This window comes from Anser brachyrhynchus (genome assembly GCF_964034855.1).
Source record: "Anser brachyrhynchus genome assembly, chromosome: 2".
Classification (NCBI taxonomy): Eukaryota; Metazoa; Chordata; class Aves; order Anseriformes; family Anatidae; genus Anser; species Anser brachyrhynchus.
Genome location: NC_137695.1, coordinates 81,662,395 through 81,680,179, shown reverse-complemented (window position 1 = coordinate 81,680,179; position 17,785 = coordinate 81,662,395). Strand labels below are relative to the sequence as shown.

Below are 17,785 nucleotides of genomic sequence, written 5' to 3'. Positions count from 1 at the left end.
CCACTTCATAAAATGTACTAAATGAAGCAACTTCTAATAACAACACGGGCTGGCAGGTAGCCATGTTAAAGAAGGAAAGACCTAGTAAGAATGTCCTGCAGCACTGAAGTCTCTGTTGTTCTCATTACTGTAAAGGAAGAAAATCTCTTTAAATGCTTTTGATTCAAATGATCACTTGACAGAAACGACGGACAAGACAAATGGCTGTAAAACAAGGCAATTGGATTTCCTACTGCTACAATATCTTACTTGGCTCCCATGACACAATTTCTCTGTTATTCTCCCTTGCCATGGTAAAGTAAACTTACAGGCTACCCAGAAAACAGATTAGTATAATCAGTCCTTTATAAATTATATCCCTTCACTCAAGGAAAGCAAATAACTTTGCCTCCTCTATAATAACTGTTTCTAATACTTCATTTATTCTTTAAATTGTTTATAAAACACTTCAACAAAGGTCAAGACGAGAGGGCAACAATAACCGTAGATTAAGGAGACTCTCTAAGTATTTTGCGCCTGTGAGTAAACACTTTGGCAATTGTTATGATACAAGATAGATCTACTAAAAAAAATCGGTTCTATTTATGATTTTCTGGACCATACATATTATGCCATCAGAGAGAGATTCCTCATCTTTTCCACAGCTAATTTAAATTCAAATTTTAGCAGCTGCATAGTTGTTTCATGTCACATGCCCCAGGCAAATAATAGATTTAATCATGGTGTCCCCCCCAGAAGAAATCTAGAGGAATAGTGAAGATCTTCTCATGAAGTTTTCCCCAAATCTTGAAGAAGTAGAGGCTTTCCTCCTCGATGACGAGCATGTTTACATTAAAGCCCATGGAGTCAGTAAGGTGCAGAACTAGGCCATAACAGCAGGGCCACAAAGGACAGGCATGTTTTCAGAACTGCATCCAAAAGCATCACCAGCAGGTTGAAGGAAGCGATTCCTCCTCCTCCTCTTTGACATTGGTGAGACCACATCTCACCAGCACTGGAATACAGGGTCAAGTTTGGGTGTAGCCACTACAAGACAAATTTGAAAATACTGGAGAGAGCCTTTGGGGAGGACCACCAGCGGGGTCAGGGGCTGGAGCGCAGGGCACACAGGAGAGGCTGAAGGAAAGGGACTCAATCAACCTTAAAGAGCCCAGGATTGCCACCTGTAGGTGCCTAATAGGAGGCTGTAGAGAAGATGGAGCCAGTCTCCTCTGAGGTAGCTACTGCACATCTGTGCTAGAGGCAACGGACACAGCTTGCAACACAGGAAATTCTCTTCAGATATGAAGCAACTTGTATTTTCTATAGTGAAGATGGCTAAGCATTGGAATGGGATGGGTGAACAACAGGCTGGGGATCTCCATCCTTGAAGTTATTTGAAACTCGAATAGACAAGGCCTTGAGCAACCTCATTCAACTCTGAAGCTAACCCTGCTTTGAGTAGGGGTTGCTGAACCAGACAAACTCAGAGGTCCTTTCCAACCTAAATTACTTAACGATTCTTGATGCCATGTACCCAAAGGACATCAGCATCCTCAGTGACAATTAAGTCACAACTGTTGCTCCTTTCTCAGGAGGAAAGTTAGTACAATGACCTCTTACCCTGCTTAGAAAACTATGTTCTCGCTCTTTCAAAGATTTAAGTAAAGAGGAAATACAATTAAGATTGGAAAACAAAGGACTTATTTTCATGGCAAATATTAAACATTTCCTAGTTATTACAGGGGGGAGGGAAGGGGCAGGCAAGCAAAGGGGAAACTAGGATAAAAATCTAATTTTAGTAACACAGAAATAGCTAAAAAAAAATAAATATGACAGATGGCACTAAATCAGAAAAGATTTATCAGAAGATAAAGATATATCAGAAAAGCCCAAATCATATGTTCTCTATTATTTAAAACGATGGAGCAAAAAAATGATTAAGAGTAAAATTTTACCTCATCATTTCATTTTCTTAAAAATGTATGCAAGAACAACAAAAACAGCTTCAGCGAGGATGACAAAAGTCCATGTCTGGTACCTTCTCTCAAAAACTGGCAACACCAAATTCTTAAGAAATATACATACAAAATCCCCAAGCTCTGTAGAGAAACCATTTATTGCTATTCTCTTATGGCTTTTAGGGATTTTAGTATGTTTTTTGTCACATTTCCTCAAATTTCAATTGCTTTTTAAAGCCATAAAAATTTTTGACACCTACAAAATTCTGCGGCAACAAATTGTTAACATCACAAACACACCATGAAGTCAAATTCTTTATTTGCTTTGAACCTGTCACTTGGCAAGATGAGAACCAGGGACTATCAAATGAACTGATGAGAGGGAGCATCATTTCCCATCCAGCTTCTCCCAGCCACTTTACATTGGTCATATTTTTAACACCTCCTACCCCATGGCTGAAGTGTCCTAGTTATGTTTAAGGGCATTCCTCACAGTGAAACCTCTTTCGTCAAGCTGGTGGCCTTGCTTCACATCTTTTTATTTTCATATTAGGCTATGTGGACATAAAAGCCTGACCTTGTAAATCACTGAGGATACTGGTCTAACACTGAAATTTTGAAGGCCCTATTTCTTAATAGAAGTACTTAGAGGTGACTGCAAACATCTTTGTATCACCATACTTCAGATTTATCTCAGACTTCAAACGTACTCTGAAACATACCCACTGGTGTCATACAGACCACTCTTAAACAAAATCTCAAATATTTTGTTAGAACATGTGAAGTTTGTTCATGTCTTTCAGGACTGAGCCCTTCAGTAACTGCATTCAGTGCTGTGAACTCACATGCAAGTTTGATGTCTTTGAGTGGGATTCCAAAAAGGGGTTGAAGACAGAAAGGGCAACGGTGTCCTTTTGCCAGTGCTGTGGCATGGTTCTGCCCTCTCTCATCTGTTCTTCCTATGCCCACACACAGTACTAACAGTGACCATGCCATTGTTCTGGAAAAGGGCACTGTATACGCTCTCTGCACCATAACCTTTTGAGCTGCTGAGTGTCATGATTCTGCAGATTCTTAATGAAGCTGAACTGTGCCACATCAGCTAACACCAATCAGTTTTATACCACCTTTAGAAGTACACAGGAATAAAATTATATTAAATTTTAATCCTCTTTTTTTTTTTTTTGTTTCCTTTTAAAACAGTTAAATTGTAACATGACAGAAAAAAAGTGCTTCTTGGTCACGTTTCTGCATAGCCCCTAACAGGCTGCTGAAGAAACCAGTCATGTCCCCTAACATCTCGCCCACCAATAGAAAACAAACAAAAAAAAAAACAACCCTAAATTACTAAAAAAGAAAAAACAATCAAATTGTGAGCAATTATACAGAAATAATAAACTTAAACACAACAAAAATATTTGCAGAGGGATTTAAAAGTAGCCAGCACTATAGGCATATCAGCTTACTAAAACGAAGTTAAATTCTTAAGTTATTCTCAAGAGTTTCAATGGAATTCAGTAAACAGTATTTTATTCATGACGAAGTATTCTCTTTACACAGCCTATATGATGACAAGGTTATAAAAACGCAGGTTCGAGATTCAGGTTTGAGGTTCAGATTTTCATATCATCCCTCTTTTTTTTAACGTCCATGTTTCCCTGATCTTCTCATAGGCACATCATCATGTGGATTTAAACACAAACACAAACATTCTTCAAACCACTTCAGCTCAATACCAAATCTTTACAGATTATTCCCACGTTTTAATCCCAGTAAGATATTTCCCCTCGAACCAACACATCCCCCCCATTTTGCTCGTTAGTCAGACACTGCAGCACTGTACTCTTGCACGCCAGCCAGGAGGTATGCTACAGCCCAATAAAGCAGCTTACCCAAGCAGAGTGAAGTGTGCAATGTAGCTAAGTAGCGCCTAACTATGAGAACGCTATTTTTTTTTGTTTCCCTCAGAGTCAAACCGAACTGAAATATAAAATTGTTCTAAACTATTTTTTCTAAAATGGGAAGCGAACCTGCACCGTCACCTGAAGTCTTTGATGAACTAATTCAGAACTGAACCAAAACCAAAATACTTCTGATTACAGATCAGAATAATTGTTTAGCAGAAAATTTGCCAGAGGAAGTTCCGTTATCATATGTACTTTACATTTCAAAAGTTTACATTTTCCAGCTTGAACTGATACAGACATACCAATCATTATTGATCTGAAGAAACTGAACTGACTTGAGTCAGAGTCAAATACAAATCAGATCTGAACCAAACCATTTACCTGTTCTTCACTCTTTTATTTTTTTTTGTTTGCTTTCTTTGTGTGTGTGTGTGTGTTTTTCTTTCTTTTTCAATTATTGATATTTTTCAAATATAACAAGTCCATGTTCTTGTGCTTCAGGAAACACAATGTTTCTTTCATTTTTAAGTGAAATATATTAAAATTAGCAGTTTTCCCCACAAACATTATTTTAGAGTAAAAGGGAAATGAGGCTAAGCAAACACTTCCAGGTAACCACTGCCTACATCATTCATCATTACAAAGTTGACTTGTTCTGCTTTTAGAAGCATGGAATTATCATGTCCACTGAAAAATATTTCTTACCATTATGGTTCTGTCTTGCAAGGACTCTCTAAAGCACCCATCCTTTCAATATGCACACCTCAAAGCCCTTTGAAAAATCTGAATGCTCGTTATTAAATAGCAGGTTTGAAAATCTGACCAGTATTATTCACTTCATGGCAACAACTTTCTTTTTAAAAACAACAGAACCAGACTTAGGAGTCAGAGCCCGTAAGCACCAAGAGGTCTCTATAAGTTTTTGGAGGATCACAGCTATAAAACTCTCTGTTTTATAAGGCAAAAACATTCAAAAGAACTTACTGCATCATGTGGCTGCATAAGCGTTTCTTTCCGGATAGGCTACAGAACAGTAAGAGGCAATGCCTTAATCCAATTCAAGCAGGGGATAATGGGGGAAAAAAAAAGAAAAAACCTCGAAGTGAAGGTGTTGCAGAAACCACGGGATATGGCAGTTTCACAGAGGAATACTGGATTTAGAGGAGCCTGGTTCAAACACTGTCAAGAAACAGAAACTTTGGATTCTTGGGGCAAGTGCATTTGGAAAACAAACCTTTATTTTAACCTGGATTACTCTGAAGAAGCAGCAAACTAAATAAAATGACAGTCCATCAAATGACAAAAACTTACTCTTGACTGCCAAAAAAAATTAGGGGTAGAGATCTGGTACTCCGGACAGACAAGCAGATATTCATGAAAGCTTTTCTTGACAGAAAGGCATATTGCAGGAAAGTTCACATAAATGTTAAAAGACATAAATCTGATCTACAAATGTGAATCTGAATTTTTTACAGTTCTTATTCAGTGTATGTTTAGATTCAGGATTTTATAATTAAATGAAATTTGCATGGAATAATGGAGCAATGCCTCAGATTTTCTGAAAAAAGGATTTGTTCATAACTTGGTTAGATGGGGAACTGTTCCCTGACTTTTTCAATAACCAAGACCCAAAAAAGATATCAGGATAAAACAAACAAACAAACAAAACCACCACAACAGGAAAACACAACCACTATATACTATGCCAAGCCAGAAAAGTAAACCGTACAAAAGGTGCAGTTAAAGAAAAAATTCAATATTCCAAATTATTTCTACTTTTACAATAAAGATTAAATAAACAGTGTCCAAGCTGATGTTTTCCCTAAATACTCTACAGAAAAAGCATATTTTAAAATGTGTTAAGTCTTTCAGATTTTTTTCTTCAATACCAAATCTTTTGTATTAAATATTAAGCCACCTGACTTTAACTTGTAAAAACAACTAAGTTTGAATGAATCCTCATGTACGTGATCACACTGGACAATGAATACAACTTTATTCTTTTTATTATTCTACTTATTCTGCTTTTACAGCAAATTCTACTTAACATACTAATTCTTTCATCAGACTTTCAAGTACAGGCAACCATTTGCAAGCATCATCCACATACTCACACACATAGATAATTTTGGAAAAAATGAACGTTCCCTGATGACTCTGTGGGTTCCTCCATGAGTGTTGATGCCTGGTTATCATTGTCTATAAATGTGACGGTAAACCAGATGATGTCACCCCACCACCAAACCCACAAGGAACCTGTAGAACTGAAGTGACAGCAGACACTTCACTTACTTGCAAGTAGACCAAAGTTGTGCAATAACTGCAGCACCCTAATGAACTCAAACCCAGAATTGCTTAATCCCATGATTTCAAAACAAAGAGACTATTTTTCATTTAAGTATAGTTTAAGATATTTTTTTTTTAAGAAAAGCATCATTACAAGACAAGTAAAAATTTAATAAAGACCTGTTATTCACTGGTTAGTTTTCTTACACTATGTTGGCAATTCATCTCGGTTTCACCAACATGACAAAAACTACTGCCACTTCTTTAGTAACACAAGCACAAGTAGAACTAGGCAGCAAAGGTAGCATTTGCCTACTGTTATTGTTAGATGAAATCAAACTTTCAAGTTCACAGCCTGAGTTACTGTTACACCAATCTTCCTTTAAATGTTTTTATTAAATACTGCATGGTCTGTGGGGACAAAAAATCTTGTCATTAAATCTCCTAACACTAGAAGAATTGTAATAACATGTGCTATGCTACACCTTTTTGTGTGTGTGTGGATTCAAACAGGTGTAAAGAAAAATGCATATTATTTGTACTACATGCTCATTTTACTAGTTAATGGAATCAGTCACAGTAGCATCTTCACCTGAAGATGCACTGAGTAAGATTTAAAGAAATGGACTTGAGACTATGAGAACATAAAAACTTTTTCAGAAAAGGAAAGCTTTTAGAGCATCGTAAGTGGAGACCGTGAACCAAGGCTGTGGTGCTAGGCCACGCCAAGCTGACGAGAGAAAGACTCTCACTAGCATTTCTGTGAGGACACACCAGCTACAAAGGAGACCCATGGAGCCACCTTCTACCCCAGATGCATGACAGCCATTTGATTTTCAACAAGTCAGAGCGATTTTTGCTTCTAACTCCTTTTGAAATTCATAACAGATGTGTTCAGGATTCAAGCACTCACTACTGTCGTATGTTTAGGAGGAAAATAGGAGATTACATTAATTTTAATTAAGTAATAAAACCTCACCTTCCTCAGGATGGGGTGAATCATACCACTACCTGGAAATAATATCTGAACAGGATTACAGTCCAGGATACATAGCTGCACACCTTCCTGCTGAACAGAAAAGTACAAGCATACTCTCTAGTTTCTCAGAAAGGGCAGGCTTTTGTCCATGATACCTCAATGACTACTCCAATAGAACATGACAGCAAAACACACTCCCAGCACTAGTCTATCCCATTTCCCAATCCAACAGGTGACAGAAAACCTCCGTTATCTCCCACCTTCCCTACAATACATCTAGAGGATATCAAAATGAATGGAAAAACCTGAGAAAAGACAGACCCATTCCTACTGAAAAACATGTTAAAATTAGCCATTAATGGCCTATTTTGCAATTACAGATGTATGCAATAGCTTACACCTAATTTATGCAACCAAGCAGAGCAGAAGGAGCATTTACAAACTCAAATGCCTACTATGGTTGCTCAATTGGCTTGGCTCAAGATTCAATGGCACTTCAGTATAAATATATAAAATGAAGCGTATCACTGGTACCATCCCTAATCAACAAAACGCTTACATCGAGGAATTATTTTCAATTCACTCCATTTTCAAGAATTATGTAGAATTTGGGAGGTATAAGGACTGTTCCTGACCTTTGAAGGCATGCAGTATTTTCATTTATGTTTAGAAAGTACAATAAAGGTAACAGAAGACCTCGTATTCTTTTTTAAAGTCTATAGCAAATAGAAACCGAATGTAAGTTAGAGTACATAGCATGCCAGACAACTCAAGTATCCCTAATAGATATACACATGCCTACCAATAGCTGAGAATATGGGCAAGATGTGGGGTGGCAAAGAGAAAAGTGTTAAAACAACAAACACAGAGTGTTAAAATTTTAAATCAAATGTTGCAAGAGATTTTAAAAGAAAGGTGAAGTAAAATGTTTGTGTGTGGCTAATACTTTTCTCATTTCATCTGGATTTCTTTTAAGTCTAAAATGAGCTTTGAATTTTCCAGATTCATCCTGCTTAGACTTGGGATTACCGCAGGATTTTTGTTTTATTTAATTTTATTTTTTAAGTTTCTTGTAAATCTTCTCAAGCTGCCTATTGATTAATATCGATGCAAGTAATAAACACCTTTAATCTCTCTTAATGGAAGGTTTTTAATATGAATGAGAAAAAAAGGATGTCAATGGGAGGTCTGAGTTATTTAGCTGGCCGATTCTTTAGTTACATGTGCAATCAATTCACATTTGATGTCATGAAATTAAGTTCTTTCCATCAAAAATAAAAATCTTGCAGCGTTTCTACAGCAGTGGTTCCCACACTCACATGTCCTACGGCAAAAGTTATGAGAAAGTAGAGGGAACACAGTACTGTATTTTCTGTTGTTTCTCTTGTTTTCCCATACCAAAGAGCAACCCCGAAGGGTTTTGTGGGAAACCTGTTAACTGTGACCTACAACCCTGTGTTTTAGCAGCTATCATTCTATAGGGATGAGATAGAACACAGTGAAATATACTGTTACAGTAGCATCTACTTACATATGGTAACAGTTTTAATTACAATAAATACTTGCAAACTGTTGGAAAAAAAGAAAAACAGAGAAACAGGCATGTAATCCATATTAATAACCTTGCCACAAGTTTGTGCATTAATGAAGCCACAAGAACACTACAGATGAGGTACATGCTCTGACCACTCCATTTCCCATTGCTGACTTCCATATCTTCCACATTTTATTTTGAGTTGATATTTCATTAGATGGAAAAAAAAGTCCACAATCACACAGTTTAAGAAAGTAACCCTGCTATCAGCTAATATAACTTGAGAAATGAAACACGGCAAGGTTTTCTAGATTGGGTGGGTGCTTTTTTTTGTTTTTGTTTTGAGATTACAAGAAAAAGTTAAATCAATCATGGGAAACAGCAAAAAGTGTAATCTACTTTCTTCTCAACATGGAATAAGCCACAAGGGAGCACATGATTTAATGACAAGAAGATGTATCTGATAAGATAATAATTTGCTTAAGGAGAGATCTGGGTTGCGAATGCAGCTGTTCCAAAAGTCTAAACCCACAGGCAAGAAATTACTTAGACTTTGTAAGAGCTATATCTATAACTATTTAGATAAACTGGTGACAGACCCCAGAAAAGTACATCAGATAGAGAAGTATAGAACCAGGGATACGCTATAGTATTGGACAAGAAAAAAAATAATTAAGAAATCAGAAAGACTTCCACAAACTACTGTTCATAAGACTTATTCAAAAAGATTTCAATAAATGTCCAGCTCAACACAGCATTTTCCTTTATCAGTGACTCACTTGAGAAAAATATATGTTTATATCCAGATTCAGTTCATTTACATGATTGTTTAGTTCCTATTTCAAACAAGTTCCATGGTCTGACCTGGACAACCTGGATGCCCAAAGCCAAGCACATGCAGGAATGTTCATAGCCTTCATTTCTCATATCAGAAGTCTGGCACTGCTTCCAAAACCCAAGCTCACAGAGGGAAGCCTGCTCATATTTTGGTGTGATTACATTGCCTTCATATATGAGTATTGCCTAGAACTCAAGATGAAGATGACTTATTAGCCACACAAAAATTAGACAGACCCACAATGATCCCTGCATATTGTTATGTGCTCCTATCAGTACTATCTAGTCAGTCAGTATCAGGTTCAAAATCAGAATTAACTGCATTCACTTATCCTGGAAGGTCAGCTCTTTCTCATAGGAAAACACAAGCACCTAGCTAAAATAGCAGAGAGGTATTACCTGGCAATTTTCTCTTATTATGGTCAATATTACCACAAATCCATCTGTACAAGTAGACCCTAATGCCCATATTTATCCCCACTGACGTTTGACTGCATGTGTAGATAAGAAAACACCTGCATGGATCACTTAGCAGGATCAGCCTCACAGCAGGGAGAAAAAGCCAGTAAGAATGCATGTCTTCAGGACACTGCATGCTTTCTCTGTTGAAACATGCAAACTAAAAAGCATGAAATGATCTTGGCTGCGACGCAGTACACAACTGTCTGAGTAACTCCTCTTACATTGGCCATGGTACCTTGACACCAAGTTTTCAATATGCTAGGCAGATGATCCCTGACAATAACTAGCCAGCTTGCATTCTTCTCATCTAGCAAGGAGTCGGCAAGGCACAAGCAACGCTCTGTTGACTTTTGCTATACAGATGTACTTGTCAGTTTAGAAGTTTGTATAGTAAATAAAAGATAAATAGCTCTGCACTGAAAATTCTATATACTTGCATCTTTCACTAAACTTATAAAAAGAGGGCCCTTAGTACTTCCAGTGGTGTTGGGTTGACAAGTCCCTCTTGCACAGAATATTTGTAAGGACACCAGCAAATTAGTCACCTCAGTCACAGAACTGAGAAAGGGAAATCTGACAGATGTTGGCTACATCTCTTTATAGGAGATGCAGAAGAGCAGCTGTTACTGTCAGGATTGGAGGGATTTCTTGTGAAATTCAGTAGCAGATGTCACCATCTGCTACTGCCCTCTCTATGAAATAGAGGCAAAAGGGAGACTGAAAGCTTGTAAAAAAATAATTAAAAAAAAAAAGGTAATAACAAGAAAATTCAAGACATCCAAGCACATTTACAGCAAGCAAAGAAACCCCTTACCCCCTCCTTCCTGGCAAAAGCGTGATCCAGTTGCACAACAAAAGCAAGGAACACTCCCCATTCTCTTCCAATCATGATTTCTTTTCATTTTAATCTTGCTACATGTACTTTGACAACCTTCAGCCTGCAATCTAACACCTAGCCATTTCCTTCCTGGCTGAAAGAGATCATAGAAATGAGCAGTTGTATCCTTTCCCTCTGGCTATACAGCAATGGTCTGATGACAACTGCTTTACCAGAGCTGGTATCAGACAAACAAAAATTCCCTACTGAATGATCTACACAATGATGTCATGTGTGGAGGCAAAGTATTTATTACTTGGAGAGAAAAAAAAACACACAACAAAAAAACAAAACTTCTGTTGCATTGTGTCAGGAAACATGCAGTACATGTTTGTACATCTTGGCAGATAAAGATCAGATGAGGCAAGCAATGAAGTGGTTAACCAAATCGGAGAGTTATCTCAGACATCCAAAGGCACATGTTGTAAACCTGAGAAAACTCTGTGCAGAACCAAGGAGCAAAAAAAGTAAGAGCTTGTGTGGGAAGAAACAAATGATACTGTCAACAAGTAGTTTGCTTTCTTACTCAGAAAAAAAAAAAAAAAAAAAAGGTATTAGTGAGATCCAGAGCCCAACAAAAGAACAGGAACCTTTCCAATGGTGTAAAAAAGGCTTGGATCGAGCCCCAGCTTTCCTGAAAACTAGACTTGCTAATTGCCTCACTCTTCCACTGTCAAAACCGTCATCTCACTGAACCGAAATACCTTTCCAATATTGCTACAGGGCAGATATTTCCACGCTGGTAATACTGGGAGCCACATTCAACCACCAACAGAAACTTGCTGGGCACCAGCTTCCCCATTTGGTATTCCATAATTTTGTTGAACAAACAAACAAAACCCCCACAATATCGTGTGTCCAGCTTTCTGACAGTGTGTGTACAAGCATTCTGTACAAGATCACCCACTGGAGCCTGGCAGGTCATGACTTTGGAGCTGGCTCTCTGAAGCACGATAGAAAAAACACCCTGTTACAGTAGGTTACGACATCTGGCTGCACAAGAGAACTACGGAGGCATAGTTCAGCTCTATCCTAATGTACACCTCCCTGATTTTTCTGGGAAGACCTTTTTAGGGTTTCTTTTGTATGCTTGATTTTGGAAACAGAGATCATCTTGTAGCATACTAGCACTGTAGAGAGCATTTTGCTTTTCAGATAACGTTTAGACAGTAAATAAACTTCAGAAATGGAAAATCCCACTATCCCTTGGCATGGCCATAAATCAGGAAACAATTGAATTACACCCAAGTAAAAAGTGATAACAGCAACCAAGAAACCAGTTTTAGCAAGGTGTATTGTCAATACTGGTCTTTTCCCCAAAATAGGCAGATTATGCTCATCTGACGTTACCAGACCATCACTTGAAATACTATGCTCAGCCAGAACAAATCAACATGACCCTGTTCACTTCAGTGCAGCAATGTTGATTTGTGTGAGCTGAAAAACATGTATTAGTTAAAAAAAAAAAAAAAAGTGACTGATATTATACATATTATTAGGTATTATACCTATTATATGAGGTAATTATACCTCATTTCTTAAGTAGAAAATTTGAAAGGGAAGTACTACATTGCCACTTATTCTACTCCATATGAGATTTTAGATAACGTCCTCTGTTGCTATGTATGTATGCATCTCTTGAGCATGGATCCAAGTATTTCTGCAATTTGATAATGGTGTACTATTCCCAATTTAAGATGCAAGGCTCAGGTAGCAGGTTCAAGCTATCTGGAATTTATCACTGGTGATTTTTTTTATTTATTTTTTATTTTTTAAGTCACGGGGGATATCAGAACAAGAAACACCAGACTTAAAAGCAAGCCCACACAACAAGCTTAAGTGTTCAGATTTGCAGTATAGTGTCACATCTTAAGAGCTACTCCAGATATTGTATTCTTCTTAGATGGTATAAGAGCAAGGTAAAAGTCGAAAATCAAACAAGCTCCTCAAGGCCAGCACTTCTCTCAAGTCTTCATAATTTCAAAAATAAGAAACCTCTTACAGTAGACTTAAGCACTCTCTACCCTTATGAACTCTGCACAGACTTGCCTACATTATACAGGACACATGAGATTAACTACTGGAGATCCTTTCCAAATTAAAATTGGGAAGGTTAAAGAGAAGGATCAGTATTCTGAAGTAAGATGTGTTGTTTGTTTGATTTTTCCTATACTGTCCTTAGAAGAATATGGGTTCAACAGAAGTGTTTCCCCTATAAATCTGTAAGGCAGAAAATCTATTTTTTTTCCAAGTTTCCCATTGTATTGCACCAGGTTGACATGTTGTAGTTATGCTTCTATTTTTCAAACCTTTTACATGTTATTTGAAGGGAAACACACCAGTGAAGAATTACGCGGATGCAGTGATAAACCGTGATATGAAGATAAAAAATACTATTTGTGTATTTCCCTTGCACTAACTGAAGGCTCAAAGATGATGTAAGAAGAGCTTTGTTTTCCTGTTTAGGTTCATATGCAGCAACTTACAAGAGAAATATTTAATTATCTTGCTAGGTAGAGGCATTTATCCAAAGGTAATGCTTGAATTTCTTAAGCTAGAATGCAAAAAAGAAGAGTATTTCTGCAAAAAAAAAATATAATCTCACATCTTCCCACCTGCTCCCAATCTCTTTCACTTAACTCGTTAAGTTAAAGATGGAACCAATATAATTAAACTGTGTATTGATGAAGCAGTTTGTGCTCAGGTAAGTTTAGTGCATTCAGTGTTCATATCAATTATGCTGCAGACTGAGATGCGATATTAAGGAAAAATAAAATTCATCGATCTGCTGATTATGTATATTGCTACATTCCAGTCTCAAGGAAGCAGTTCTTTGATTAGACAGTTCTCATTTTTACTAGGCTCATGCACTGCCCCAGAAGTAAAATACTTGAATGTTATATGAAGAGAAGACAAATCAAACTCTAGAGTCGTCTTTTCAGCTCAGACTCAGTGACTATCTGCTTCAGTTCAGCATCCTTCACCATGAATATTGGTTTATCAAATACAAATACCTCTGTATTTGATCACAGTCCACACTTAGGCTACCAGTACCAAAAACGCATTCTGTTAATCTTTGCCATTGCCTTGCAATATAATATACCTTATGGATGCCTGCCTACAAGAAACACTAGGATTTATTTCTCTTCTCAGGATTTCCCTATAAATACATTCACTGTACTTGACTGCAAAAGTATCACCATCAAAAGGGAGTTGTATTTGATCGAAGCAATGTAACATTAAATCAACTGGAATAACAGTCTAAAATATTGGAACAAATACATATTGTTTCATTTATGTATTTCCAACCTCTGAAGTCAGTAGAATAAAAAAGAAGACTAAACCATAAGATATATTAAAATTTCCACGTATATTATAATTTTTGCATAGGAATTAGGTAACCCAATTAAATCCCCTTTTCCTCCCAAAGCACCTTTGCAGTCTTTAAAAACATTAGGAAAGTGATGAATGGCTGTTAAGAAACAACCTCAAAACTACCTTCTCTTTATAATTTTCAGACATTCTCACATAAAAACACTAAGCAAATGGCAGCAGGCCGTAGCTACAGGTTGCTTTCACTGCTTGTGCTCCTGCTAAGGCTAATGGTGTCAGCTGAAACTATTTCTAAGGCAAGATGGCAGATGGGGCTTAAAACTTCCTCTAGCACATACAAACAACTAAAAGTACAGCCTGAGAGTTCAAAGCACAGACTCAGGTTTTCCACAGGGATATTAAATGTGTTGAAATGAAATTTCGGATTGGAAACTCCATTGCAGCAGTATCAAAGCTGGAACAAACGTCAAAAGGATCAAAACAGCAATGAACACTGAAGTTTTTCTCCTTCAAAATGGCACAAATCATATATGCTCTTGTAATTTCCATCTCATCCTATAGCTCTTTAATATTACAAGAAATCATGCCAGATTAGTATTTGCCATTGCATTTCCCCCCATTTTTTATGTTGTTCAGGTGGTTTTTATTGCATCATTATAACTCAGCAATTTGGACATAAGTTTATATGGTGCACCACGAATATACTGCAGTGAACTGTTTAAAAGAAAGCAAAGTATTAGGGTTTCTCAATGAAACAATTTAGCGAATTTGATTCTCTTTTAATTTTAAACTCATACTGACATCTGCTCCAGCAAGAAGTGCTGCACCAACTTTTGCCACCGAAGATTTGATGCATCACTTACTGTAAATGTTGTCTACCCAGCGTACTGTAAGGTTTTACAGCTGTGACTCACAAACACTAAAATCCCTATTTAAATCCTATTGACATTGACTATTTTTCCTTTTTCTTTTTTTTTTTTCAAACAGTTGCAATTATGGTCCATTTTATACTTGTAAGTATGAGTAAAATTATTATATTTTGTGCCAGGCTATAATTTACATGATTACATTCCTGTAGAATTTGAATTTATTTTTCATTTAAAAACAGACCACAATAAAAGGCTTCTGCACTGAGAATCCAGTTGTGTGTGTTAATTTAAAGTTTAAACTTAGAGTGTTTTTTAAGTCACAGTATTTTAAGGGCTGAGGAAAGCTGTCGTATAAGAGACTTTTAATCAACTGTGGACTTTTTCACAAACTAAGTAGCAGTATTAATTGTTCATAAACTACTGCAAGAGGAAAAAGGATGATAAAGTGGAGCTTAAAATGTGTTGCTATTAAGGAATAAACAGAAAGGCATTTTAAAGCTGTGTGTTGAAAGCCATCTTGTCAGAAGGTAAGGGTAATAATCCACAAGTTTCCAAAATATACCGGGCTGTACTTGTTATTCTAATGAATTTAGAGGGTCAACTATTTATGCTCCTTAATTTGGTGTTTATATACAAATAAAAATCTTGAGTACAAGTCACACTTGAAATTGCATCTGTTATGCAGTTGCCCACCTAAATGCTCTGGAGAGCACTGATACACAAAATCAGCTACCCCAGCCTCCCTTCAGAGCCAGAGGGCTACAAAATGGAATATGGTGCTTGAAAGTGAAAACTGTTATACTGCAGACTCTGAGACTGCCACGAGTGCCACATTAAACACAGTGTGCTGGCTACCTCAAGTCAAACACCCTCACTACGGCATTTTGGCAAGTTTAAATGAAACCTGCGGATGCATTGTTTCATTTTTCCTGTCAGATGCACACAAATTCAGGAACAGTTTTTACATGGATTTTCTAACCTCTCCTGGGACTTTCATGATTGAAGAGAATGCCATTCACAGCAAAGAGATTGTAGGCCTCTCGGAAGTTCACCACAATCCAGTAGGCATACAGTTTTGCTGCCCCTACAAAAATAATTTAAGACGTTACATACATCTGCTCCACTTGTGCACAGCTCAGACACATATACAGACAGACACAGACACATATGCACATCTCTCTTACATGCAGGGTGAAGGCCATGTTTCAACAACGGACTGTGCTAGAATTCGATTAATTCCCTAGATGTGTCACATTTCATATGGAAAGAATATCCAGCCCAATAAAGAGCAGCTGAAGAGGAAAATACTCCTTTTCTGCACACCCCCAGAACCAGCCAGGAAGTGTTAGCGCACTCTCTCACTTGTTTTCTTATGTACACTCAAGCATAGCACTTTTTCTTTTACAATATAATTAACACAGCCAGAACGTGTGAAATACACCACTGTGGTGACCTCTGCTAATAAAAGAAATGACTTCGGAGAAATAAAAGTGAAAATCTGGTGCCTTAACTCTCAAATTGATTTGAAACTTTATCACCAAAGTCTTCCATGCGCATTGCTTTAATAAGTGTTTCAAATTTAATGCAAGTTCATGACGGAAGAAACGAGCTCTTGGGAGTTTTTTCATTTAGGCAACAAAAATCATGAAACCTTATCACTTCAGTGGTATCTTACAATCCTTTGTGAGGGAAGAGCCACCCTTCCCCCTCCTCCGTACAAGAACTCTCAACTTCTGATCTGAATGAAGAGAGTCTTGTGAAGTGAGATGGTAATTTCCAACCCCCGGGCAATGGCAGCAAATACTTTTTATATAGTAATTCATAAAGGCATGCCTCTCAACATGTCTAGTCACTTTAGCTCTATCGTCATTCTAATCTCACACCCAAATGACTTCAGCCCTGAGACACGAGAAGGGAGAACAGACAGACAGACACTACTGACACACGCATCAGCGAGCTCTTACCATAAGGCGATCTTGGGTAAAAAGGGGTGGTCTCCTTCTGCGGGATTTCTTGCACTTTTCCAAAAAGTTCACTAGTGGAGGCTTGGTAGAACTTCACAGAGTTGATAAGGCCACAGGTCTTAATAGCATCCAGGAGCCGTAAAGTGCCAACTCCATCAACGTCAGCAGTATATTCTGCTAGGTCAAATGAAATCTTGGGGGAGAGAAAGAAAAAAACACCAATTATACTAGGAGAACCAGAACATGCAGTGATCATGTACAACCAAACAAAGCAATACATCACTTGTCACAAACCATCTAGACACTTTTGTACAGAGTAGATGCTCAGTTTACAGAAGTACCCTCAAAGGATTTCTAAGAATAAACAAGTGGCTCCATAAATAGCAGAATCAAAAGACTGGTGTTCCCTGATCTCTCTCTCAGGATCATTTTCCCATGTGAAGTAAGGGGTAAGCCTCCCCTACAGTGGGAACGTTATCAGGTGCTCTGTCATTTCCACAGCTGCCAATTTGCACAATATTCACTTGGGCTTAATATCTTTGACATATTTGAAATTGGTTAAAATTGGCCAAAAGTATGTAAGATAGCATGAACATTTATTAAAAAAATCCTTGTTTATACCACCATCAAAAAAAAAAAAAACGCAAAAGGGAATGGACATTTAGAGCGATCTTCTCCATGGCCCCGTCAAAAGGAAGAATTAATTTACGTGTACCTCTCTGGCTGATGAATGATAGACTTTCATGAAACAAGCTCTACAGCAATGGCAATGTTACAGCCTCGTTATATGATCTAGT

At 37.4% G+C, this 17,785-nt stretch overlaps 1 protein-coding gene across 3 annotated transcripts in view; it reads right to left on the bottom strand.

Moving 5' to 3' along the window:
- Positions 1-17,785, bottom strand: part of GMDS (GDP-mannose 4,6-dehydratase) — a 409,857-nt gene that overhangs the window by 237,999 nt on the left and 154,073 nt on the right. For all 3 annotated transcript variants that reach the window (XM_080579299.1, XM_080579297.1, XM_080579298.1), the window contains 2 exons: positions 16,989-17,181; positions 16,004-16,108 (listed from right to left, as the gene is read on the bottom strand). In XM_080579299.1, the coding sequence (XP_080435425.1) occupies positions 16,004-16,108; positions 16,989-17,181 (298 nt within the window). The remainder of the gene's footprint in view (positions 1-16,003; positions 16,109-16,988; positions 17,182-17,785) is intronic.